Source organism: Talpa occidentalis, unplaced genomic scaffold (genome assembly GCF_014898055.3).
Source record: "Talpa occidentalis isolate TD23 unplaced genomic scaffold, MPIMG_talOcc4v2.1 talOcc4.13, whole genome shotgun sequence".
In the NCBI taxonomy this organism is placed as follows: Eukaryota; Metazoa; Chordata; class Mammalia; order Eulipotyphla; family Talpidae; genus Talpa; species Talpa occidentalis.
This window is the reverse complement of record NW_023601322.1, coordinates 18,212,293-18,240,236: the sequence shown is the minus strand read 5'-3', so window position 1 is coordinate 18,240,236 and position 27,944 is coordinate 18,212,293. Positions and strand designations below refer to the sequence as shown.

Sequence of the window (27,944 nt, the reverse complement as noted above, 5' to 3'; positions counted from 1 at the left end):
CCCAGTTGTTTATCTTTGCCTTCACTATCACTGCTCTGGGTGATGTGTCTTTAAAGATGTTACTGAGATGTATGTCATGTAGTGTTGCACCTATATTTTCTTCTATATATTTTATGGTATCAAAAGGGCACCTGCACCCCTATGTTTACAGCAGCACTATTTACATTAGCTAAGCTATGGAAACAACTCAAATGCCCCCAAATTGATGACTGGATCAAGATGTGGTATATATACACAATGGAATATTACTCAGCTATCAAAAAAGATAAACTCATGCAATTTGCAGCAACATGGATGGAGCTAGAAGGGATCATGCTCAGCGAAATAAACCAGAAAGAAAAAAAAAAAATACCGGATGGTCTCACTCATAGCAGGAATTTAGAAAACCTAAATAAGGGACCAGGAAAAAGCCTAATTATAATAAAGTAAAAATCAAAATAAACAAGCACCTATGAACCAGAGACACACTACAGGGGGCAGGGGGAAACGAGGGAGTAGGATCAAAACAAGGGGGGTAGGAATTGTATGGGGACTATAACCAACATGAAAATGCATACATTGTGCAAAACTGAAAAATGATGTAAAAAATGTATAAAATAAAAAAAAATTAAAAGAAAACAAGAGATTGTAAAGAAAATACAGAGGCTGAGTAAACAAGGAGAGGCTGCTGGACTTACAGACCTGCCCTTTGTTCCAGGGACACTCCACCCCTTGGAAATCACTCTCTGAGGTGCAGCTGCCTTCTGTTAGAGCACGTTCATAGGATTCCAGTGACCTGTCGATCCTGGCCTACCTTCTGGGGTGTCTAACTGGGCTGGAATGAGTGCAGGGAGGAGTGTGCTGGGGTCTGGCAAGGCTGGAAGGCCCTCTGGGTCTGCGTGAGTGGCTGGTGGTCTCCCTCACAGCAGCGCTTAGCCTTTGCCCAGGGGGAGGAGGGAGGAGCTGGGTAACAAGGTTGCTGACTCTTCAGAAAGATTAGTCAGTGAAGGGGAATGTTAGCATTGCAGCAGAATTGGTGGGCAGGGAAGAGAAGGGAGTCCTTTCAAGAGAAGATCAGAGACCAAATTTTCTATTCCAGTTGAGCAGTGCCAATAAACTTTTGATGTATACCTTCTTTGAAGCATCAGTTCCACTCCTAAGCATTTACCTGACAGATACAATTGTGTGAGTTAGCAAAGATACGCAACGTGCATTCATTACAGCATTATTCGAATTAGCAGAATACTGGCATCTGTCTAAAAAACCCCCAAAACATACAGACTCATGTGGAAAGATGGCCAAGATATAATAAGTGAAAAATTAAAGAGGCTTATTCAATCTTAATATTTACCAACATGCTTATGTCAGAGGATGAAAAGGTCACCCAGGGAGTGAGACAATACACTTTTATCTATTTCTATATGATTTAAATTTTTATGAGCTTATACTTCATTTCTGATAAAAAGCCAGTGCTCCCAACATGAAATGATATCCTGTAGATAACAGAGCTAACACAGCAGCCCAACACTGTTGTCCACAGAAAGGCCTGCTTAGGAGACCGACCCTTGGTTGGTGTCTGGGACCTTGGACTTCAGGAGGGTTTGCAACAGATGAGACAGAGGGAACCTGCATCACTGAGTCTCAGTAAAAACCCTCGCTGCCTTGGCTCAGGCGAGCTGCCCTGCTGGACCCTCCACAGGTGTTGTCAGGACTCACTGCTGCAGAGAGGAAGCACATTTTGTGGGGCCCCCAGGAGACAGCTCTTGGAAGCTTGCACCTGGTTCTCCCAGCCTTCACCCCATCTCCCTTCTCCCTTTGCTGATCCTGCAGTGTGTCCTTTTGCTGTAATAAACCACAGCCACTGGTACGATATACTCTGAGTTCTGGGAGTCTTCCTAGCCAAGGAGTCAGTCTGTTACCCATATTCTTTTTCCACAGCAATTTCTTTTCACCTCTCACACCATTACCAACATCTGTCATTAAGCTATGCGTCTGTTATGCTCTCGAGAAGGAAATAACTGAAGTCCTGGGGATAATAGAAAAGGACATTCCACATTGGCAGATTCAAGTCTCCTTAGCTCCCACCTCTTAGTCCACTTAAGATTTTGCCAACAGGGAGGTTCTGCAGTCTCAGCAGAAATTCATGCACTGATTCTAGAATTTCCAGGGGCTTAAGAACTTTGACATCTGCAGTCTGGCGATGAGGACAAGTGACTTAATGGATGTCAGGGATGTTTTCACCCTCAGACTTGCTGGTCACCTCTCATCTCCCACCCCGGGTCCCCATGTCCTCTCACTCGCTGGTATCTGTCCCAGGTGCCTCTGCCAAGCTCTGCTTTTTTGCCTCTGTCATGCTGTCTTCAAATGCTTTCAAATGAAGCACCCCACAACCCCTGCACCTTGCCCTGCCCAACATCTCCACCTCCACACTAGGGAGAAGACTCTGCCTGTGGACATTCTGGCTGTTTCCTAGCTCCTGATGCTCCTTACCTTGCTGGCCTTCAGGATGTTGATCTGCTCTTCATACACTGTGTCTCTATTTTTCTCCAGAAAACCATCAGAAAGGTACTCCACCTAGGGCCAGGGCAGGAGACAGAAACCGGAGTTAGGGCTTCATCCTGACCAGCTCCTCCCAGCTTCATGACCTTGAATGATTTCAGCTCACTCACACAGGGCTTCCTGAAAAGAGCTGTGGGTAGATAAGAAACCCACAGGTGTTCTGAGGGGACATGAAAACCAAGATGTAATCAGGATTTGTACAGAGGAATCAAGCATTCTTTTTGTGGGAAGATATCTTGGTTGAATAAGGCACTCCTATAAGGTAGCTTTTAATACAAGGCTTCCTTTGGGGTCTGCAAAGGCAGCTTGTCAGTCAGATCCCAGACCTTCCGAGTAGAACCTGCATTTAAACCAGGTCCCAGGTGACTTACAACCACAGAGAATTTGAAAAGCACTGGGCCAGCCCTACAGAAGAGAAATCCACATGAAAAATTCCATGTCAAAACCAGTGACTGGGATAGGAGCGACCCAAAGGAGCGGTCCACTGCGGGTCTCTCCTCCTCGTCCACCTCCAGGCAGGGAGACTCATGACTATTTGACGTGCGGCTCCATTCCAAGGACAGAGACCCTGAAAGTATATTTGCTAAGCATATGACCCCCTACTGTGGGGTTCTGTCACTCGTGCATTTTGGGGTACCACAGAGATGGTGTGAAGAAAAGGAGACCCCACCTAATACTTCAGGCCACTGGAGTTCAAAAGGGACAATGAATGCCCTCTTAGCCTAGAAACCCCCAGTCAGCTAGGGTGGGGTTAACAGAGCACCGAAGCTCACCTTATCGGCAAAGTGGATGACAATGAAGGCTGTGTTGGACATGCGGGGTTTCTGGAAGTGTTGGCTGCCAGAGTGCCGGTCGTACAGCTTCTGAGCCCAGTTCTGGTCGGTTCCTTTGGGGACCTGCAGAACCAAGGATTTAGGTGCTTTATGAAAGAAGAAAGGAAGCAAAGAGTCATGGCAGAGGGAGGGAATCCCCCAGTTAGTTGAGGTCAATTTAAGAGATGTGATTCAGCTCAGAAGGAATCCTAACTGGCCCATGGAAAGCATACAACCACGGACACAGGGGCCTGCTGGCCTGTTCTCAGCATGGGAATCCCCCAGTTAGTTGAGGTCAATTTAAGAGGTGTGATTCAGCTCAGAAGGAATCCTAACTGGCCCGTGGAAAGCATACAACCACGGACACAGGCCTGCTGGCCTGTTCTCAGCATGGCGTGGGGCTGGCTGCAGCGGTGCCTGCAGCAGTACGCTCAGCCTCAAGGATCCTGCTGGGCAGGGAAGCTGAAAGGGTCAGAGGATCAGTGTGGAGGTCACGGTCACAGGCGCAGGATCAGAACAAATCTGAAGAGGCTTCTTCCTTCTGGTCGGGAAGTGACTTCTGGGTCATGAACACACCCCATCCACCCCCACCACCAAGTTCCTGCTCACTCAGGCCGGCTGCCTGGGCAGGAGAGCCCATCGCTCACCATAAGCTCATCAAAACCCACTGCCCAGCACCCGCTCGAGTTTGTCCTTGTCCCGGAGCCTCCCCTGACCATTCTTGACTCCCTTTGGAATTCTTCCCTTCTAAGCCCTTACATTCACTCTCTTAATAGTGTCCACTGTTGTGTTCATGGATTGTCTTGTCACTACAAACTGAGCTTGTTGGGGACAAGAGCGTCCCTCCGAGAACTTAGGGTTGGGGTCCAACCACACACTGCATGCTAAGTAACAGCAGCACACACCAGTGCTTGAGTTACGTGGTACTTAGCTGCCTACCCCAAATGAAGGTTAGATTTACAAGTCTCCCTCCCTCACAATTCCAGGAGGACAGATTTCAAATATCTTTCAATATTTTTAGAGATGACTTCCAAAAGTGAAATAGCATTTTGTTTTGTTAAAGTATAACAGTCACTCATAAGCGCCATTCAAATTGTCAAGGATGATAACTCCTTCCGCCTATGATTCCAGTTATGAGTCCACTGCTTTGCCCTTTGTTCCTCTAGACTCTGCATCTGGATTGGGCACCAGCCTGAAGGTGACCCTGGCGCTGAGCATTTAAAGAGGGCTTTGTTTTGTATATTAATAAAATGTGCCACAAGTAAAATGCTTACACACTTGAGAACAAATGTCTAAAGCTTTTTGTAGGCAAACAGATTTCCTGCAATATTCAAGTTGCTATAACTAGTGTTAACTAGCCAGTGCTGAGTACTGTAGAAAATTCAAGAAATTTTTTCTTGAAGGCAGCTATTAATTATGTTGGGCAGATAAAATATATTTAATTCAGCATTTTTATATGTGCTGCTGCTTTATATCTGTCCCCAAGCCTGCTGTATTTAGAAACGCCAGGTATGGGGAAAGGAATGGGTCAGCCCAGAGGGGCTGTCAGGAGGCAGGGTCAGGAGACAGGAGCACAAAGGCCCAGGATGGGCAGAACTGGCAGCCAGAACAGGGAGGGCAGGACGATGGTGAGAAGCCCCACCTACGTTGATGCTTATTTTTCCAGAATGAAAATCATATCTTGACAATGACGTGGAACTTGTCGGAAGACTCCATAACCCAGTAGATTCACTAACCCTGACTGGCCTGATTCAGTGAGGGAGGGAGACCAACAGCCAAGCTTGTATGTATACCTGTTTCCCAGGATGGGTCAGTCCCTCCTTTTACCTCCAACCTCAACTAAAAATAACGGCCAGCAGAAATTCACAATTAAGATTCTCAGATCATATTAATAGTGTGGGCCTCCCCGGTGGCGCAGCGGTTGAGCGCTGGGTTGCGAAGCTGCCCGCAGCCTCTGCGGCGCCGGCTCGATCCCCGGCTGCTCCCCGGCCTCCGGAGGAGGGTCCCACATGGCGCGCAGACCTCTCCTGCCGCCCGCTGCTCCCCTCAGCAGTGTACTTCGGTCCTTCTGCCTGCTCTGCTCCCCGCTCTGGTGAATTCTCTCACCCTCCTGTGCTTCTGACTGTACCCAGTGCTTGTTAAAAAAAAAAAAAAAAGTGAATGCCCATAGTGCTTATTATATAGCGGTCAATTTTCTATGCATTTTAGATGAATCAAATCACCGAATCCTCCAATAATCCTATGAGCTAGGCACTATGTTTATGCGCATTTTACAGATGAAACAGCTCAAACAGAGAGGTAAGGTAACTTGCCTGAGATCACACAGCTGAGCTTCAACAGTTCTGGAGAATGGGCTCTTCATCATTAAACATCTCTTCCTAACAACAGTTTTAGAGGTAGCCATGAAGAGCAGGGTGAGAGAGAAAACACTAATCTCCCCCAAAATGTAGATTTAAAACGAGTTTAGGAGAAAGCAAGCAAATCCTGTATTTTGAAAAAAAAAAAAACAAAACAAACAAACCAAAAAACCAAAAAAACAAAAACCTGGCTTCTGGCTATCAGTAGCCCCAGCATATGCACCAAGTCAAGGCCAATAAAGTAAAAATCAAAATCAACAAGCAACTATAAACCAGAGACACACTATGGGGGTGGGGTGGAGAGGAGGGATTAGGGTCAAAATAAGAGGGGTGGGAATTGTATTGGGAATATAACCAAGATGAATATGCATACATTGTGCAAGGATGAAGAATGATGTAAAAAATATATAAAATAAAATTTAAAAAAAGATTCTACTAGTGGCTTCATACAAGTGTCCTTGCTGTCTTCTCACAGTAATGCATAAAAGGCACTGGGCAGGAGCCTGGATGCCAACCCTGTGCTCACTTGACAGGTCCTGTCCCTCTAACCTGCGGGGTAGGCCACTGGTCACATCACGGAGTGAGATCCCCTCTATATGGAATGCCAGAACCGGCAAAGCTGTATTGACAGAAATAGATTATTGGTTGCCAGGGGCTGTGGGGGATTGAGGACTGACTGCTAATGCCTTTCTTTATGGGGTGACACAAATGTTCCAGAATTGATTGTCATGGCAGCAGCTGCATAGCTCTGTGAATATACAAAGAAACATTGAATGGCATACTTTAAATGGATGAGTCGTGGGGTGCGTGAATCCTGGTAAAGCTGTTAAAATGCATTTAACTGGATTTTACTCTTTGCTATTAAAATAAAATAGAAGAAATCAGGGTGGAAAAGTGAAAGTCCTTGGGCTCACTAGCTACTCTTCTTCCCTAACAGCCTGGGGTATAAATCCTGTGGTCCAGGATGGCATTTCACCAAGGTTCTTTTTGGAACCTTGGGCAGAAATCATGCTCTGTCTTGCAGAGATGGCCACCGCTGGCTTGGGGTGTCACCTAGGGCCAGAGCCCATCCCCACACAAAAGCCCAAGGGAGCAGACTGGTAAAGACCCCAGAGCCAGTTACTTCATCTCTGCTTACTGTCACTGTCTTCCTGAGCCCCTGCCACAACTGACTGTGCTATCTCATTCCATCCCACACCTTTGGGGATGGAATCAGGGAGTGAGCCCCCTGGTGACCTCCTTCCAGAACCTTCGGCTCCTCTCTCAAAGTTTCGCCTTTTCCCTGACCACACATGCAGCCTGTGTGCTCCCTACACCAAGCTCTTCCCAACTGAGCTTTCCCACAGTGACCAGAAAGACTGGCTGAAAAATGACCCCCATCTGGTCACTTATCCCACACCCCAGCATCACGCCCTGCAGCCCCAGAGCCTTCAGAGTCAAGTGCAAACTCTGTCCCCAGACAGGAGCACTTCTTGCCTGGTTCCTGCTTGCCAGTCTCATGGGCTCTGGGCAAATCTGGCCATTTCAAGTTCTGCAAAGCCGACATTCCCCTTGTCTGGTACACCCCTCCCCTCTGGTTTGCCTTTGGGGGATACTTCCTCCCCGACTCTCTTGTGTCACCTCCTGCTCAGTACTCACACTTCTCTGTCAGCACAGGAGATCAGTGTTTGCCTGACCCCTCAGAGGTGCACTGAAGGGCCAGGGTCAGTTACAAAGGCAGTGGGGTGTGTTGGGTGAATGGATGAAGCATCCATGCCAGTGTTCAGACAGGCTCACAAACATGTGCAACAAGGAGACCTCCTGGGTGACTCCTAACACAGCACACGCCCGTGATGGTGAGAGTCCACTCCCAGGAGAGCAGGCTGGACCCTGGCAAGGAAAGAGAGGGGTTGCCTCCCCACTATCTAGCCTGCTCTCATTCTACTGCTGGGCTCCATGAAACACAAGGATCTTGGTACAGGAGACAGAGCTGGCCTCCCCCGCACAGGCCTGTCTCTGCAGGCCCTGACACCAGCTCTCACACCGAGACAGCATCTGTATTTTCACTCACTAGAACTGCTTCCAGGGGTTAAGAGACATTTTCAGAAAATTCCCACTAAAATGCAAATATGTTGCTTATTTGAGAATATGAGGAAACATGCAGTGGCCTCTCCTATCCTGTTAGCCCTAAGTAGCGTGTCCCTCCAGCAGGGAGGGTGCTGACACAGGGACACAGGGAGGCAGGAAAGGCCCTGTCTGAACGTGGCTCAGGAGCGGGCAGTCCCACAGCAGCCTGAGAACCCTGGGATGGGAGTTTTGTTTTTTGTTTATGTTACTCTTTTTTTAAAAAATGATTTTTATTTATTTGTGTAGAGAAGAACTGGGGTTAGGCCAGAGGTGTAGGGGAGTGAGAGGATTCACCAGAGACAGAGTGGGGAACAGAACAGGCAGACTGACTGAAATACACTGCTGAGGGGAGCAGTGGGCGAGACAGGAGAGGTCTGCTGCTCCATGTGGGTCACCTCCCTGGGTGGGGATTGAACTCAGGCTGCAGCAGTGATAGTGCTCACACTTAACCCCAAGGCCACCAGGGAGGCCCGGGGCAGGAGAGTTTTGTGAAGAGCAGCCTGGAAATTAACTTTTCCTGCAAGCAAAACCCTACCCTGTCGCCTGGGGACTGAGGAGCATCTCAATTTGTGACTTGGCCTGGGTTCTGATTATAAATCTGTGACTGTCAAGGGGCTTTTCCACCTGAAGGAGTCAAGTGCTCTAATATTCTGGTCCCTTGAGCCATCTCTGCAGCTTCTGGAACCAATCACAGGCACTGGGAGACCGGCCCTGTATGCCACCCCTTTAAATCCACAGTCACCCCATCTCCATATTTCTAATTGAAATCCCAGCTCGCTGGCCCTGTGTGACACTGTGCATCTCCTCCAGGAAAAGTGATTTTCCCAGGGGCTGCTTTCGTGCCATGAGTCTAATCTTTCACTGGGCTTTGTGTCCTGTCGCATGGGGGTCACAGAACCCAATTCTTCACAGTGCAATCTCATTATTCTTCCTCACCCTGCAGCGTGTATCTGAGTGACAGGAGGGAAGGAACATGTCTCAGGCAGTTCCCAAAAGTATGGTTCCCAAGGAGTATCATGCTGCGACCACCCCCATGGGAATTCTGAGCCAGCTTAGGGTCAAAGCCGTGGGTGCTTCCAGAGGGGATAGCAGGCAGCCCTAGTTTTAAAATTCAGATTTATTGCTGTATATAATTCCCATCCAGAAAGTTGCATGCCTTGTGGGGGACAGTCTGATAGTTGACAAATGCAGTAACATGGGCTGGGAGAAAAGCTGCAGTGGATTACACTGGGCCATTCCAAATTCCCAGAGTACCTAAATCGCTTAGAAAAATGTTTCCCCGTTATTATGTTGTTCCTCAGTGCTTATCTTGCCTCCCTTGAAACCCCCACATCCTGGGCAGCTTGAGTTTAAACATCACATTCACAGCAGGTGTGATCAGCTGTGAAGCATCCAATTTTACAAAGCTGACCCAAACTGGAGGCTCTGCAGAGTGCAAGGCAGAGCTCATTCACAGAGTCTGTTGGAGCTGATTTTCCTTTAGCTTCTCCAAAGTAGGAGAGCTCCACAGTGCTCCCCCATCTCAGCACTCTGAGTCCCCACTCTGATTAACAGGACACCCTGAACTGCCTCAGACCTGCACCTCCAGGCAGCCTTGGGAGGGGACGGCAGAGAGACCCCACACAACTGGGGCCACTGCCCATGGCCCAGAGGTCTTAGTCAGCTCTGCCTCCTTGGTGACCACTCAGTGGTCACTCTGTTGTCCTTGGATCACGGCCCAGCCTCTTCTGGCTCCAGGACCTGACCTGCAAACACATTCCTGGGCCCTTGCCCTGGCCCCAACCCACTCGCTGTGGTGATTGTTCTCCTGACCCTCCTCCCTTGGTGGCCAGCAGGGAGTCTTTCTTCCTCTCCTGAGGGTTTTTCCCTCAAGACCAGACACACAGCAGGTGCATAATACATTCCACATCCCAGTGTCATGAGCTTGAATTAGATACAGTCTTAAGCCAAAAGCTCCTGATTTTATAAGTCTGACCCAAACAGAAGGCACTACAGGGCGTGAGGCAGGGATCATCCATATAAACAGATGGATTTGACTTTGCCTTAGCTGTTCCAGAGTAAGCCAGAGTCTGAAAGAGATGCTCCAGGCGGTGCAGGGAGACGGCAAATGTGAGGGTCAGAGATCCTGACTGCACTGGGGCGATGAAAGGCTGCGAAGTCCAGGGATTTAGGAGGTCATGTTCATAAACGCTGCAAAATTGCATCTTAGACCTCCCTGGGACTGCTGCCCGCTAACTGCTCTCACCCCATTCCTGCCACCACCTGTTCCTTGCCGGACTTGCACTGTTCTGGAACACCCCTAGGTGGCTTGTGGCCCACCCAATGGACAACAATCTGAAGTCTCTGCATCTGAGCACTGGGGTCAGTGTTCTGAGAGCTGTGGTTTGACATTCCTGCGACATGATCTGGGGGAACAGCACCACTCAGATTCTCAGACACAAGACAAAGCAAACCCGCAAGTAGCTCAAGTCCGCCTGCTACAGGCAGGGTCAGTGAGTGAGAATCAACCAGGCAGTGCTCGGTTCGCAGAAGCAATCATCCTGAAGCTTTCAGGTGTGTTTCTGGGAGGGGAGTGAAAACAGCAAAGGAGAAGCCACACCCTGAGGGGCATGGTCTCGGTGGGGAAGCTCATCACAGAAGCCAGCAGATTCACGCCCTTGGCCTCAGCGCTTCTCAGCATGTACTTCAACCTTCATCTTCGCCACTGGGGAGGCAAGGGAAGAGCTGCAGGCCAAGAGCCAGGGCCGTGGGGGGTTATGCTGGCACAGTCCAGAGGCCTAGGTTGGACGCAAGGTTGCCATTGGGGTTGGGGGTGGGTAAACATAGAGGAGACAGTTACGGAGAGGAGGGGAGCAAAGGAAGGAAGCTGGCGGCATTAGACACTGACCCAGGAAAGGGAGTAATGAACTCCAGGAGGGGAGACCGGAGGCCCTGGCTGGGACTTTGGCCATTTAGCCAGTGCTGCTCCGTGCAGGAACCAGTGTCTTGTCACCTCCGGTGCAACTTGGCAGGAGCAACCCTAGGCACACACCTGCCACACAGGGGAATCACCTGCCTGGATCTGACTCAGGAGGGAGCCCGCAGCTCACAGAAATGCTGAAAACCATTAGGAGATAAAAATGTGTGAGCCGCGGATTTCCATGTATTCTCTTTTTCTTTCTTTTTCTTTTTTTTACTGTTCTGTTAACCTTTCTTTTTCATTTTCAAAGGCAATGAAACTAGGAGAGCCCCTCTGGAAGGGAAAGGCCTCTTTCTCCCTAGTGATCAAGCCACACTCTGTCCTGTACAGGCAAAGATGTGGGAGACCAGAGAGTAAAAGCAACAGGGTTCAATACCAAGAATCACGTGGTTTCTACACTTTTGATTAGAGTTTCTTTTTTTTTTTTTTAGATTTATTGATTGATTGATTGATTTATACATACATACATACAAGCACTGGGTACACTCAGAAGCGCGGGAGGGTGAGAGAATTCACCAGAGCCAGAGTGGGGAGCAGAGCAGGCAGAAGGACCGAAGTACACTGCTGAGGGGAGCAGCGGGCGGCAGGAGAGGTCTGCGCGCCATGTGGGACCCTCCTCCAGTGGCCAGGGAGCAGCCGGGGATCGAACCGGCACAGCAGAGGTTGTGGGGGCAGCTTCACAACCCAGAGCTCAACCGCTGCGCCACCAGGGAGGCCCTTGATTAGAGTTTCTATCACTGATGGAACTGGTATGCATTTACCCCCTTCTCAACAGCTACCAATTTGGAAAATCACTAGATCCAACCCCTACCAATCCACAGAGCAGGAAACCAAAGGCTAAAGAAGTTACGTGATTGTTAAAATCCCAGATCCATGGGCAACTATACACCAGAGACTCTGCAGGGGAGCAGGAAGGAGAGGGATCAAAACAGGGGAGAGAAGAACACAAGGGACTATGGTGATGGTGCACGGGTGAACTGGAGGCGGGAATTTTATGGGGACTACACCTGAGAGGAGAAAGCATGCATTGTACAAAAAGGAAGAATGATGTAAAATATGTATAAATAAAAGAAAAGAAACAAAACCCAGATCCTACCTGCTCATTCCCATCGGTGCCTGCCTCTGTCGGTGCTGACAATTCAGGGCAGCATCCACAAAAAGCTGGATGGGGAGCTCTGAGGACCTCAACTGCCACCAAACCATGTTGTGTCACTCACAAGCTACCTGGTGTAGCAAAGGATCCTAGGCCCCTGACCCTCACTCTCTGGGGATGCCTATCTAGATGTTGGGGTCCTTCTCCAAGGACAAGGATATCTGGGGTGCCAAATTCTATCACCATCATATCATGCCAATAAAACCATCTTGTCTCAGCCAAATAGATACACATTCACCAATGAAGCAACACCTGCCACTCACACTCCATGTGTCATTTTCTAGAACCTTCTCGTACACAGAACACTAATGCTTCCCCCAGCACACTAATGGCTGTTAATCACAGAAGCAATTCCAGCTTAGAGAGCAAACCTTGCACTGCACAGTGGTCCTGCCCCCGACTCCAAGTCTGGAAATGACCTGATCTGATGAAAGCATCAGCTTTACCTTACATTCTTCATCCAACAGGTCCAAGATGCCCAGCTTAGCTTCAATGAGGTCAATACAAGGTTGGTTATCATAAAAATCAATCAAGGTCCAAGGGATCTGCTCCTTCATGTACTCTTCTTGCTCCAGTTTGAATACATGCTAGGGTAAGGAGTGGAAGGTCACGGTGAGTGAACTGCAGGTACATCTGAACCTTCATCTCCCCTGAGGCCCAACCATTAGTTCTAAGTCCTGGAGGATGGTGCACACCCACCAGAAAAAGGCTGGCCACTAAGTCACAGTCACCAGGGCAGAACAGAAATGCTCACTCAGGTGGTGCCCCTTCCACTCAGTCCCTCCCCTCAGATATTCTAGTCATCACCTGTGTTGTCATTTCCCAACAATTCCAAGAGGCCCTGTGTCTGGCTGGTAATTATTTAAATGTCCAAGTTCAGGACTGAGGGTCAAGCGCAAGGAAAGTCTCGTTTACCCTCTCCCTGCTGCAGCCCCACGCAGGGGGCAGAGAAACCACAGGGGCCTTTGCTCACAGGAAGAGAGAGTCTGCCCACCCAACACGGCTGTCCAGAGACAAAGCTTACCGAGTTGAACTGCTGCTGGAGCTTCTCATTGGCATAGTTGATACAAAACTGCTCAAAGCTGTTGACCTCAAAAGTCTCAAACCTGCAGGATGGAAGAGGAGTGGACAAAATCAGAGGGAATCACGGCGACTTTCTCAAGCCTCCCTCACCCTCTCCTCCGATCAGCCCTACCCCAACTGCAGCACAGAAGACCTGTTTTCCACTCATGTCCAAAGAGACCACTGTGCAGGTGTCAGTGTGCGGGAGAGCCTTGACAAATTAGGAGATACCCAGTTTCATAATTAGAAAAACTACTGACTAGAGGGAAATTTAGAAAAGTAGATGTGCAAAAGAAAGAACCATATTGACTTTGTTACACTGAAGTAGGTTTCCTTTCAGGGCCTTCATGTGTTTGAACCAAATAGGATGATATGTAAGATCAGACCCGTATTTCTATCACGTAGCTTTCCACTGCAAACACTTACCCCGGCCATCGTTTGTCAAAAGCATCTACCCCACCTACCTTGAACGGATTGACTGGAAGATAGGACAGGTGCGAGGTGTGGGAACAAGAGGGGCTGAAACCTACCTGGTAACCCCTCACAAGCTGGGGAGGGCTGCTCCGCCCAGATGGGCCACCTCTATCCAATCTGCACATTGATTTAACCAGTGTGCAACTGCAAGGCATTTCTATTCTTTCTCCAGTTTCCAGCTACCCATGCTGGGGCTAATATTGTATCTACCTCTGTGAGTTCATGGTTCTTTCTTTAGGAGGCTATTCTAGAAGGAGAATCACCATGTCTGAGTACAGTTTCTTAAAAAGTAGCAAATTACTTTCCAAAAAGGTGGATCCATTATAGGTCATCGCCCCGCCCAGGTCCCAGCCTCCTCATTGTGTTTTACTCTCCTAATACTAGCCAAGGTGTGTTGTTTTGTAAATTCACATTTATTGAGCTAGAGTTTGAATAGATAATATGCACCCAATTTCAAGGTATATTTCAGAGAGATTTGGACAAATGCTATACAGTGTGTGAGCACCACCCTAACTCTGAAACACAAGGTTTTCATCACTCCAAAATTTGTCTTTGTGCTCCATCCTATCAGTCCCTCTCGCCCCTCCATGGGAGTATTACTGTGTAACTGAATTTCTGGTCCACAGTGTGGATTAACTTTGCAAAAAGTTACTTAATACATGAAAAGAATACTTTTGTTTAAATTTTATCTTTCATGATCCTTGATCAAATTCAGTATTTTTCTGTTCTTTGTGAACTGTGATTGGTAGCGAAGGTTTGTTGGATTTTAAATTTAAATATGGACTTATTTGAGCTCTTCCTACTTGAAGAATATTAACAACATCACTTATTGCTCAACTCAAATGCTTGCACTGTGGCTCCACTGCTGCAGAGGGGCTGGGAGAAGACAAGGTGTAGCGGCGGGAAATGACATTGCCGGGCCAGGCATGGGTCCTGCACCAGGGCCTTGGATGCTCTACTGGGGGATCTGGACTTTACCAGGGGTTAATGTGAAGAAATTAAGAAATTTCAATTAAGAAGTGACCATCAGATTTGCATTTTGGAAACTGGCAGGAGGGTGCAGGAAAGGTATGATTTGGGGAAAGGTGTTCAGGATGGAAGAAGGAAGTGGAGTCTGCTAGTACTAGAGCAATAATTCAGGTCACAGCCAATCAGGGTGTGCCTTAAATGAGTGGTGGCCAAGAAATGGAGATGTTCTCCAGACCTTAAAGAAGGTGGGGTGGAGAGGACTCCCGATGAGATTACCCTGTGCTACTGCATAGGCCTGGTTGCTCACCAAGCTGGGAGCATCGTAACAGCATCAGCAGCTGCAGCTCCAAGTGCATTGAGCAATGTCATCAGGGGGAGGCAGTGAGAAGGGCAGAAATCTAGGAGGAAGAGATGCTTTTTCTTTATCCACACAGCAGGCTGGATGGCTGGTCCTGTGTATCTACTGACCCCTCACTCATGAATGCCTGCCACCACCATGAGTTAGGGCCTGCTGTAAACCACATCCTACAGTTGAAGAAACTAAATGAGGGAGAGTTTCAATAATTTGCACAGAGAGTCAGGAGGAAGTAGAGCCAGTATTTGAACCCAGAGGCTGATATCTGAGATTACTATTATTAATTTAGAAGACGGTGAAGAGTTTGATTAAGAAAACAAGCTGACTGGGCCTCCCCTAGTGGCGCAGTAGTTGAGCACTGGGCTGCGAAGCTGCCTGCAGCCTCTACAGAGCCGGTTTGATCCCCAGCCGCTAGCAAGGGTCCCACATGATGCACAGACCTCTCCTGCCACCCACTGCTCCCCTCAGCAGTGTACTTCGGTCCTTCTGCCTGCTCTGCTCCCCACTCTGGCTCTGGTGAATTCTCTCACCCTCCCGCGCTTCTGACTATACCCAGTGCTTGTATAAATAAATAAATACATCTTAAAAAAAAGAAAACAAGCTGACTTGGAAGGGCTATGTTCGAGCAGGGTGACTTCTCAGCTGAGAGGGACTTGAGTACATGGAGTGGAAGAGGACCTGCCAGTAAGGGTTCTGGGCTGGGCACGGGCTTCAGCCTTCTGCAGAACCTTCATATCACATCTCATTCTTTCGAATGGACAACTGAATATTCTCCATTCTTAATAAAAGGATGCCCATCATTCCAAGCAGATTGCACTTTCTAACTATTACTCCCAAGAGACATATTGGAGTGGCCCTTGGTGGGGCTGGGGGCAGAGATGCAGCACCTGATACAGAAGGACCAGCAAAAATAAATGTATCAGACGCCCAAAGGGGCCAGGTCAGTGCCGGAAAATGTCAGGCTTTCCTCCCCCTCTGCATCCACCTCCACCCCCAAGATACAAGACACAGAGAAGTGGGAAATTGTTCTGTGATCAAAGGAGTCAATTGCTTGGAGAGACCACATTAAAGAGTTGCCTTTGGTCTTGGCCACATAGGAGAAATAATTCTGGGTCAATAAAACAAGATCAAAGACACGAAGTCCAGGCTGGAACTGCACTCGAGACCAAGCAGGAGGGAGGTGCTGTGTCTGCCAGATGTTGCCCTGGACTGCAGCCCTCCAGCCCAAATGGCGGTTCCATAGACCCAGTTATGTCACTCAGAGGTTCATTTTCTCCCCACCCACTCCATCCCAAGCGAGGTTGCTGATGACAGCCAGGCCCCAGCGGAAATTTAATTAACAAAACCTAGAAGGAAGATAAGAGAGTCACCCTAGCAATTGGGCAGGTAATAGCAATCAGTTGTACTTGCAGAATTTGCACTGAGCTCCACAGATAAAGGATTTAAATATCTCCCACTTGTCATTTTTGAAGGTTTACATTGGTAGCACTCCACAAAGAACATTCTCATTAATTTGAGATGGCCTGAAATTAGCTCATAATTTTCTATTTCTAAGATATTATCTGGTAACAATTCCTCTGCCATCTAGTGTAATTACCGTAATGCCGGAGGGCCAGAGATGAATGAGGTGCTTGGGTGGCTTGGAAAATATCCAAGATGACTGACCTCGGAAAACCACAGTCAGGGAGATGGGGCAACCTCTCTAGTATAATGGAATTATATTTGTAGTAATTCTTCCCATCAACAGAGATAAGTTTTTAAAATAAATACAATGGGTCAATTCCTAGTTGACAACATAAAAATGTCACAAAGAAATTTATATCCTAGAGGGAATTGGATTTCTCCTGTAAAATCAATGCTGAGGATATTTACACCAGAATCCTTGGGTGGGAGGAGTCAAAACATGGAGTAAGAGGTGATGCTGAGGCGTGAGATGTGTACTGCAGGGATGGACCACCTCTGACTTCAATTTCTCTCCATTTTCAAAATGTAGCAGAAAAGCATACAATTTCATTTTCATTCTACCCCAATTTCAGGGTAAGACAAGGGTCACAGATGTCCCTAAAAATAAGGCTATGCTGTTGGAAAGTGAAACTGCAATAAAAAGTCAACCAGTCACTGTGAGTTAATTATTAACCTCCATGAGCCTCTCATTCTAGAGCAGAGAGGCAATGAGATGCTTTGAAGTTTGGGACATAGTCCTTCCCTGTGAGCACGGGTGAAAGGAACAGGAATCTCTTAGCTCTGCCTCCTCTTTCTGCTTCGCAAAGCTCTCTACCATTCTGCTAAACGTAGATGACCACAGATGGGGTCTAGGGCAGCTACTAGAGGAGGGCTTCAATGAACCAGACCCTAAATCATTTTCATCCTTCCTGAAGTTCATGGAACCACATTGGGCACCTTACAGTCTGGTGGTGGCCGGTGCCTGGGAAAACAGGGGGAGTGGAGTTGGTCAGTGGGTAGAGTTTCAGTCTCGCACCCTGAGAATCTCTGGAGCTCTGCTGTGAAGATGCAGCACAATTGAGCACTACACTCCCAACTAGTTAGGATGATAAATTTCATGTCATATTTTTTCAACCACAATTAAATTATTTAAAAAATGCATCAACAGAAAGCACTGACTAGAGCAGGATTAAAGTTATAAAGTACCACAAACGATAAGGAAAACAATATGAGCACTGAGAAGGCTATAAAATACCAGCAACTCCATTTCTTGCTTCCTGGGGTCCAGACTTCTCTTCTCTCCCCCATCCTCTCCCTGCTGCTTCTCAGCATTAGAAGGGCTCTGTACCCTGCCTTGCTCCAACAGTCTCCGCAACCAACTGTCCTCATCAAGAACGGCCTGGTCATAGCTAACCTCTTGTGCTACCATGGCACCTAGACGGCTAATCTCAAAAACAAATACATGTGTACTTTTCCCAAATTGAAGCCATTTATTTCCTGTTGCCTTGAGGAGGGCAGAGAAATAAAGGATTAAGATTGTAATTAATCAAGCCTGTAGAGGCAAATGCTGGTTACTGCAACATGAGAGGGAACTGCCAACCAAAAGCTGCCTGGCTCTCTCCTATTAATTTCCATCCCTGCCTGGTAGGTAATTCCCCACAGGCAGCTTCCTAGGTCCTGAGTTAGGGAAAAGAGCTTGGCATGGGTTGGCTAAACTGCTCTGGGTGTTGCTGGCTATGTGTTTTTTTGGAGGTGGGACAGATGAGCAAGATGCAGGGGAGCCTCTCTCTACCAGGACACTGGCATCTGGAAATGCTCAGGAGGGCTAAGGGCAGGGAGCAAGGGCGCTCCCCGCTTGTGATGGATGCAGTTGTGGGCTATGCCCATTGGTGTAGCAGTTTCCAGACTTTTCTGCTCTATGAACTAGAACAGCATTAGGGGACGTGTGTGATCCTATGCTCACTGGTGTGCTGCACACTTTCAGAGGTAGAAATGAGCACTTGTTTACCCTGGTATGGGTTCTATGGTAACATTTTAAATTTCTGCAGAAAGTCTAGAGTGGCCCATCTGCATATAGAACTCTTCAGTTCTGTAGCCATGAGTCTGACACATGGGCCGATAACGCCCTAGAGAGGCACATCTGGGGCACTTGTCCCAGCTGAACAAGTGAGTGTCCGCTTGTGGGGTGGGAGTTGGCAATTCCACTCTTATTTGGTAGCTTTGCACACTTCTAACCTAATTCAGACAACCCCTTATTCCCTCCCTCTTCAAGAGGGGGTTTTCTGTATAAAACATTCCATCTTGCCTATTCTCTCCAGCTTCCACATGCTACTCTTGCTTATAATTCATAAGGAAGTATAAGAAATCCAAAGCCTTTGGGTCATCCTAAGGGTGTTTTCTACTGTACCCCACACCAGGGTTGAGAAAGAGTGAGATGATGGGGGTGTCTTCTTGCTCTCTAGCATTTGGTGGGCAGGGAGTTGGAAAGAAAACTGGAAAAAAAAAAAAAAAAGCTAGAGTTTTCTGACGCCTTGGAGGATGAAATGTTCCTTAGAGAGAATCTCTTCCCACGGTTATGTTGTAAATAAAACCTAAAGACAGGAATTAGTTTGAAATGGGAGGGAGGTGGTGAGAGAAGTCAGGAGAGATGTATCGGGTATGATACCCACTTCCAGGTAACTGAGGGGTGATAACATTAAAGAAAAGAATTCCGGGGGTTTCTGCAAGGCATATGATATCCCAAGGAAACCAGGTAGAAAAGGCCCTGTGGTCAGGAAAGCCAGTGGCAGTAGCAGCTCACACAAATCATCCCAGGTTTCTGCCGATGTGTAGTCATTTTCTCCCAGATTAAGAAAAGTCACTGATCTGAGAGATCAGAAACGGCACCTGTAGACTCAAGTCACCTGCTTTCCTGTGGTCAAAGTTTTGTTTTAATCTGCTAAGCGTTCATTACATTCTCTCTGATCAGGCCAGTTTCTACAATTTCTCTGCAAACCAGAACTGTTGGGAAGTGCGCTTTCTATGTTCAGGGAAAGTCTGTGAGTACCTCTTGAGAGCAAATAGCCCAGGCAGACAGCTTGATAATGCTGAGCCCGCCTTGTCTCTCTTGGACGCTGCCCACGGCGTGTGAACTTGGCGCTGCACCAGCTTGAGGAGTAGCCATGCATGGCATTTATTCCTCTCCAGGAGGAGAGCAAATCACTTTTTAAACATGACTGCTTTAGGACACAGCTTGGAAAAAGTAAATTAGCATCTGAGAAAGAAAAAAATTTTTTTAAAGAGCAAAGCTTGCCTGGAAGGAAGCACAAAGGGCCAGGAATTGCTGACCGAGCTCCCACGTGGCCCCACACCTTGTGGTTTGGCCATGGACCCTGCAGCACTGGACCACTGTCAGATGTTCTCAAAGGAACTCATGGCTACACCAAGGTGAGGGGGTGCAAGCTCAGGAGATGGCAACAGAAATGGGAAACAGGGTTCTCAGGGGCCCCTCCCCACCACGGACAAGGACACCTTTCAAAGACAGACAGAGCTTCCCCTCTGGGCAGGAGAAAATAAACACCATTGGAAAAATGTGATGGCAAACAGAAGCACAGAATCCCAGTGCACATCCCCTGACTCAGAGGCACCAGGAGCTCAGCTCACAGAGCACCCCTTCCCCCAGCTATGAGCAAAGCCGTTTATTGGGGATCCCTAGGAAGGGAAGAACCTATTTCAATTCAAGGCCCAGCTAAGATGGTATATAACTGAAACCTCAGCTCAGACTGTTTTCACATGCTATGAAGGACAAGGACACCTTGGATCTGCACAAGGATCTGACAAGTCTGCATGTTAATCTTCAAATCAAAACTTCAGTATAAGTAGATTCTTGACTAGGTAGGTAAGGAAAATTGGGTCAGATGCTGGAAACCTGGAGTTTCTAGAGGTCTCACCTCAGAAGGTAACACTAAAGCTCAATATTTTGGGAAGCCCAATTATCCAAAACTATTTACAGCAAGGGAAGAATAACGAAATCGGTCACTGACATCCGAAGTGCGTTCCGAGAGCACAGATTCTTCTACCATTTGCTCTAAGAACAAGTAGAAGTCAGGCTCTCGAGTGACAGCCCGGTCCCTGTGGTTGCTGGGCTTGTAAGCCTGGGAAAGACGCCTTCTCCCCTTCCACTCTGGGATGACTTGGTCCTCACCGCCCATGAGGCTTCCTTCTGCACCTGGCTTTTCCCGCCATCTTAACTGTGCTGTTCCTAAGGGTCCCGTCTCCCTTATTCTATTCTCTCCCTTTAAAAGATCCACTTTAGGGAGCTCTGGGGATGGCTGAGTGAATCATGGGTGTGTGCCCACGTGTGAAGCCGTACTCCTGAAACTACGTATGTTTGTAAAATACATGATACATCAATAAAATTTGATTAAAAATAAATAAAAGATGCAGTTCAAACCTCCCCTCCTACAAAACGCCTTCTCTGACTGGTCCAAGAAGCACTCACTCTCTGCCTTGAAAAGTGCACAACACTGAGCATTCAAACCCTCAAACTGACCCTGCCACAAGCTCTTCTATTGCCTCTTATATCACACAGTGACTTAAGTCTTGGTTCCAGAGGGCTCTGCAATGCTCCACATCAAGCTTCCCTCTTCCTCTATAGCCTCTGCAGCACACGACATGGTTCTGCCCAACGCTCAATGCTGAGCAATGGCAGCAGAGATGTAATCAGGGCAGCTGTCCCTGCCTGGGGAAGTGACAGCTTCTAGAGGAGCTCTTCCTTCCCTACAGCCACAGCATATGACGAGTCACAGTTGATCAGCCCATCCTTCCACTAGAACATTACTGCTCTTGAGACTGTGCTTTCATGGGTCCCAATTTCTAGTTTAAGTCAGAAGCCATGACTTACATGACACCAAGATCTAGGAGGATTTAACCTATGATTCCCTTAGAGAGGTCATGAAGAAGTACAAAGGAGGCTGCAACCCAGTTCACAAGGATCTGGAGGGAACGTCAGACGCTGTGGCCACAATGTGGAAACTAAAGGCTAGTGGGGCTGTGCCTGTAGCTGGTGATGGCACTGAGTCAAAAATCTAGCCTCGTGATGCCTACGTGAGCAAACTTCCCATGGGGCCCTGTTGCTTCTCCCTGCAAAATATGCTGTTACTATCCTGTCCGTACCTTAGGAGGGCACCCTTAAAGGAAAAGGAACCTCAAGAATGACCACACAACACAGGTCTGCATGGCATTGGGCAAAATCAAGGTTCAGAAACAATCCCCTTAGCTGGCAATACAGTGAATAAGCTCCAATGACAGATGTAAATAAAATGTTACTGACACACAAAACCTGGATTTCAGTGTACAGTAACTTCCAGTCTGATGTCAGGCAAACACGTCCTTCTCCAGGCCTTGATTTCACAGTTGTGCTAAGGGCTGCCTACAGGATTTCTCAATGGGGCAGGCTGCTGGTGTTCTCACAGGACCCATTCTTTGTGTGGGACACCCAGCATCCCTGGTCTGAGGCCAGCTGTGACCCCAGACATTGTGACAAACACACCTCACACTCCCTGGGCTGGGAACACCCAGGAAGATCTCCAGGGTGCTTGCTGGCATCAAACTACCAGCGGGAAGACACTACGGAGCAGCTGTGGAGTGAAGTGGGGGCCAGGCACAGCCTACCCATAGATGTCCAGGACCCCGATGAAGGAATGCTGCTTCAGGGAAGTTTGCAGGGCCTTGTTGACGTGCTCCACGATCCAGCTGAACAGCTGGGCATAGATGTGCTTGGCCAGGGCATTGCGTGCATTCACCACCTGCTGCAGGGACATGGTCTTGATGTAGGTCTCTGAGGTGGTGACCAGCTTGCGATGGCACAACCAGTGCTCCATCTGGCTGTGCTCCACCCCCAGCAGTCGGCAGAAGTTGTTCAGGTGCTCGTCCTGGGGCTGCAAGGACACGGGGAAAGGTGCTCAGAAGGGCGAGGAAGACTAGGCCCGCAGCATGCTCCTCTCTCTGCACCCGCCTCACGGAAAACAAGCTCAACTTCAGGCCTGCCCATTGCTTCTGAACCCCACTTTATCCCCAGCTGCCGCTCAAGGGGCCTCATGCATGCGCACCCGGCATGTGGACATGATGTGGGCCCACAGAGCATTGCTAAAGCTGAGTATCACACCTGCTTGGGACCTATCAAGGCTTAAAAGAAACAAAAACTCCTTCCTGTCTCCTCCTCTGCTGCCCCAGCACTGTCAGATGAGGACCAAGGATGTTCCAAGTGATGAATGTGAAACAAGAACAGGTAGCTTAGGTACAGATAACCCACTGGGAGTTAGGGGCTGGAAGGCCAGGAATCAAACTGCTGGCACAGCCTCAGAAAAAACTGGGAAACCCTCCAGTTTAAGTCACTTCTCATCCAAGTAAGAACACAAATCCCAGAGAGGCCAATGACTCACCCAGGTCCCCTGGGGTCTGGGCACCTTCTTCTGCTCTGCCATGCCCTAGCAACCCACCGGCATTTGACTCTCAACCATCCTCGACCCAAAGTACTGATAAAGCCACCTGGCTTTTTTTTTTTTTTTTTTTAAGATTTTATTTATTTATACAAGCACTGGGGTACAGGCCAAAGGCACAGGAGGGTGAGAGAATCCACCAGAGACAGAGTGGGGAGCAGAACAGGCAGAAGAACTGAAATACACTGCTGACGGGAGCAGCGGTTGAGACAGGAGAGGTCTGCTGCACCATGTGGGAATCTCCCTGGCCAACAGGGAATCGAACTGGCACCATGGAGGCTGCGGACAGCTTCACAGCGCTGCACTCAACCCACTGCGCCACCAGGGAGGCCCCCACTTGGCTTTTGAGCCTCTGATAACTAGATCTCCCAAAGGGTCTTGTCTGATTTTCCCCAAATGCCTAAGTCCCTTGGATAATCCTTGCTGTCCCTCAGGGCACCCCCCAGAAAATCTACTTTTCCCTCAGAGGTTCCTCTTCCCTGTTCTTCACTCCCTCATCTAAATCCACCCAGGAAAGTGGATACCCCACCTGAGGCCCTGGAGAGCTTAGTAACTGAAAAGGATTCTTTAGAACATCACAGCCACCTCCTAATGGCCCTAAATTGCTTGTGGGACTCATTTTCTATGTGGCTACCTTGTAGGATTTAAATGAGGGCTTGTTCAAGGAAAGTTAACACAGATAATCACACCATTTCCCCCTTAATGTCACATCCCTGGGCCATTTTTTTTCCCTCCTACAGATATTTAAAACCCATCAACCCAAAACAAACACAATTACAAGATAATGTCAAGAACAGAGAAAAAAAACCTCTGGGAGACATCAAAGGCCAGTGTTCTTTCAAAGCATGGTTCCCAGAGCAGCGGTTAGAAGTGACCTGGCCTGACCTAACAGAGGGGAGAGGGTGACCCCAGAGCAGCCGTGGCATCTGATGGGGCTTGTCCTGAACTCACAGACCCAGAGTCGCTCTGATCTTCCTATGAAGTTGTCCAGGTTAGGGCTGCCATGAAAACACCTTGGCATCATCCTAGTTCACCACCTTATTTTTCAGATGAGGAAAATGAAGGTAAATTAGGCTCCATGACATTGGCTCCAAGCTCCTAAACCAGCCTGAGAGGTTGGGGAGAAGGAGATTGCCTGGGACTGGGCTGGGTGGCTGGGCTGGGCAAGTCCATCTTCATTCACTCAGCAGTTGGGGTCACTGCCAGGGCGACTTTCCTTGGTCCACAGGCTTTTATTCTGCAGCCGCCCCCATACCCTGGGGGCAGCTTGGCAAGCAACAGGTTCAGAGGAGGCCAGTATCCAACCTGTTAATTCAGCTTGTTTCCAAGAAATTTTTAATTGCTAGGCACAGCCCTGCAGCTGGATTGCGTGACATGTAAATGGCATGTCAGCAGACACATGACTGTCCCAAGCCTGCCTGGAGCTCTCCCTCCACCCCTGGAGAGCACAGTGGAGCAAGGACCACAAGCTCAGAACTGTCTGATAGGTGCCTGGGGACAGGTTCCCATCCTCTGCACTGGGCGTGGCTTGCTCTGCCTGTTGATTAAAGGTGCTAACTGAAACTGATTTAACATGGTGCAATTACACTTAAGCTTAATTAAATGATGCTAAATTCATTAGAAATAGCCAGCATCATAGATAACAGATTAGTTTTGTGGGCCCATATTGCTAAATTCTAGAAACAAATTGCCTCTGGTGTCCAAGTAATTGCATGCTGTTGCATCTCCAAGGTAACTCTGGCAAACACAGAGCACATTTTCATGCTTTAATTAAAAATAAAAACTATGGAGCAGAAGGCACACAGCTTAGGGATGGACAGCCTTTTCCTAGGAGCCCCACACTGTGTGCCCAAGGAATAAACCTCATAGGGTCTCTCATAGCATTTCTCGAGTATTTAGCAGAGCATTTCTTTTACTATATTTTTACATCATTTTTCATTTTGGCACAATGTATGCATTTTCATCTCGGTTATAGTGGGCCATCACTGTGCCAGGCACCACCAGGCAAGTGGAGGGCAGCCCAGCTCCAGGGGTGAGGGTCCTGCTGAAGAGGCGAGGCTGGTGACAGCATTGGGGAAGAGCTGCTAGGTCCAGACGTGGCGTTGCTGCTAGCTCCTTCTGACCTAAGACAAAGTATCCTCCCATTTCCTCCTTTCCCACTGGACCCACGAGGCTGCACAGTCCACCTGAGGATGGAGTCCTGAAGGGCCAGGGCACGCCCTGACCCAAGACCAGTCCTCTCTTAAGGAAAATGCATGGGGAGTGATGAGCTCTGCGGGTGCCAGCTACCATTCAGGTCTTCTCCCAAGGGCAGGGCCAGTTTTAACTTCTGATAACCCCCAACCACTAAAAATTATAGGTTAATAAATGTTTGCTCAATTGAAAAAAAAAAAAAAACAAAAACGAACAGGTTGCGAGTGGCAAGGACACATGCCCATTTCCACACTCTGTCCTGCTGTCTTCTGTCTTTCCCCAGCATCTGCTTACTTACATTCTAAGTTCTTAGGGGCAAGACTCATACTTTGTACCTTGCTGGGACTTGGTCACACAGGGCAACAAAAGTGGCCTCTGATGAACAACTGCAGATTCACTTACTCAAGGCCAGAAAAACAGTTCCAACCACTTTGGACACAGTTGAGAACAGCCACCCAGTGGGCACTGCCATCCCCTGCCACAGGAGTTCACTCCCTCATTCACCCCACTAGCCGTGTTTACTTGCCAGAAATCCGCTGTTATGCTGGGCACCGGGAAAGTACCTCATTTTTTTATGAGCATTTGTGGAGCACTTGGCTGCCTGCAATACTTTCATATGGTGTCTCATGTAACTTTCGACCTTGAGCTGTCAAAATCTCCCGGTGTCATGTCTCTTGTCTACCCGATCAGACTGGGTAGACACTCTTCTCATGTCCTTGCCTCATGGACCTCACTCAGGAGCTCAGAAAGAACTCGTGGGCTGATAATACTTCGTAGGAATTCCACAGACCTTGGGGTACTTGGAAAACCAATCCATCCTTAAGAATGCATTAAATGGCCCCTGAATTCCCTGCCCTCCATGATAAAAATTTGATGGCAGCTGATGTGTTTTTAAAAAAAATTATCAGCACTGGAACAGAATTCACTGCTGTTAAGAATAAACAACCTAGGAGTGCCCTCCAAGAGTAAAGGTGCAGTTCAGCTGTATAAACCCGCAAGAGCCAAGTAAATTGTGTATGTTTTATCTCGGGGGCTGGTGTGTTACTTACTGATATACTACAGGATTCACCATCACGCTCAGGCTGAATCTCCACATTTCCAAGGTGCAGGATAGAAGCAATTATCTTAAAAATGCTTATCTGATGGGACTCTCTCACTCCTGGAAAAAAAAGAATGAATGAATGACAGTCAATATCCATACTAGGACAGAAAGGACATTTTACCCTCTTTTTCAGGACTTAAAAAAAAATCAGGTCTGATATTTTTCTTTCTGGGCCAGTAACTCCTCAAATGATCCTGGCTCCTTACCTCATAATTACCACACATAGAAACAGCTCAGGGGGCAAAGGGGCCTCCTGGACTCACAGGGAAAAAGCCTCACTGTGATTGTCCTGATCAAAACAGATGGGTCACGCATGATTTTAACTTCTCCAGGAGCAAAGGAGAGGCAGCAATCACATAGACTGTTTTGGACTTCATTTCAACCAAAAATTTCATATGCATTTAATAAGAAGGGTCATTTCTCTGCTGTCATTTTGCTCCCAACCTAATATCCTGCAAACATCTGTGACACTATTCAAAGTGCCAGCCAGGGAAGAGGGCGTGCTATTGTGGGGCTGGCAGGCTGGCTCAGGGCTGCTGCCTGCTGTGCTAGGAGCACCATCATACCTACAGACACCTACAGACACAGGCTGCCCCACACCCCAACCTCTGGGCAGCAGACACTGTCAATGCTGTTCTATATATACAGACAGTATCAAAGGTGTGTTTGTTAAAGCATTACCATTTATGGCTAATTGCAAAATCATTTCAGACTTAAAAACAGGTTACAGAGTGTGAATAAACTATTAAGATAAAAAAAAAAAGAGACTATAATAAGCAGCAATCAACCTGTAGTACAAATTCCCCTTACAAACACACCCTCTTCCCCAGCTGCAGTGACTTGCTTTTAAGACAATACTTTACTCAGACTAAAAAAAGAAAAGTCAATGACACCCACACAAATTAGAGAAAAGATGTGTCATGCTAGGCTTGTCGACTTTACTCAGCTCAGTCTACAAAGTGGACATTCCAAGCATCTAATTCCATCCAAGCAGGAATTAGACAAATCCAATCAAAATGTTTAAAATGTTAGATGAGGGCCTCCCCTGGTGGCACAGGCAGTTGAGCGCTGCGCTGTCAAGCTGTCCGCAGCCTCTGCAGCGCCGGTTCGATCCCTGCTGGCTGGCGAGGGTCCCACATGGCATGACAGACCTCTCCTGTTACATCCGCTGCTCCCCTCAGCAGTGTATTTCATCATCTGCCTGTTCTATTCCCCACTCTGTCTCTGGTGAATCCTCTCACCCTCCCGCGCATCTGGCCTGTACCCCGGTTCTTGTATAAATAAATAAATAAATCTTTTAAAAAAATGTTAGATGACCATGCCATGTAAGTTTTATAGGGTGGGGATTTCTTCTTAATTTTTATTCCACAGCACTTTCAAAATACATAAAGTACACACCTGCTATTGCCTCACTGTTACACCCACCAGTGTCTGTCATGGAGCAGGTGCCAGAAACTCGAGTGACACCTGTCCCAGACGGCCAGTACTGCGGATGTCTACACCCGTGTGCATCACTCGAGTAGCTAGGTTTACCTAAGCCACTAGTCTAAAAAACAGCCAGGGGCCAAATAATGCTATGCAGCTGGACAAAACTGAAGGGGAGGACAGGTTAAAGTCCAAGGCCAATGCCCACGATGAGACAGGAGGCCAGCCCGCTTTGCATCATGTGGAGGGTCAAGTCCCGGGTGGCAATCAGAGCTTGGCATGCTCTCAGATAAGACCCATCAGAGCTACTAGTCAGGACCTGGTGCTGGGACCACCAGAGGCTGAGTAGGAAATGGCAGGTAGTGGCAGGCAGTGAATAACTTACAAGTGGCAGATAGTAAATAACTTACAATAATGAGGATCCATGCACTATACTGACCAGAAAGTTCCTTCTTAATACAGGGCTCTCTGAATGAGAAGTACCTCACTATAGGAAGACAAAACAAAACAAATAATC

General features: G+C 48.0%; 1 protein-coding gene across 4 annotated transcripts in view; it reads right to left on the bottom strand.

Annotated features, from left to right (window-relative positions):
• MYO5B (myosin VB) overlaps positions 1-27,944 on the bottom strand; it is a 272,753-nt gene that overhangs the window by 79,295 nt on the left and 165,514 nt on the right. For all 4 annotated transcript variants that reach the window (XM_054694054.1, XM_054694051.1, XM_054694053.1 and 1 more), the window contains exons 9-14: positions 25,950-26,059; positions 21,881-22,146; positions 12,950-13,031; positions 12,372-12,512; positions 3,312-3,434; positions 2,470-2,553 (exon numbers count right to left, since the gene is read on the bottom strand). In XM_054694054.1, the coding sequence (XP_054550029.1) occupies positions 2,470-2,553; positions 3,312-3,434; positions 12,372-12,512; positions 12,950-13,031; positions 21,881-22,146; positions 25,950-26,059 (806 nt within the window). The remainder of the gene's footprint in view (positions 1-2,469; positions 2,554-3,311; positions 3,435-12,371; positions 12,513-12,949; positions 13,032-21,880; positions 22,147-25,949; positions 26,060-27,944) is intronic.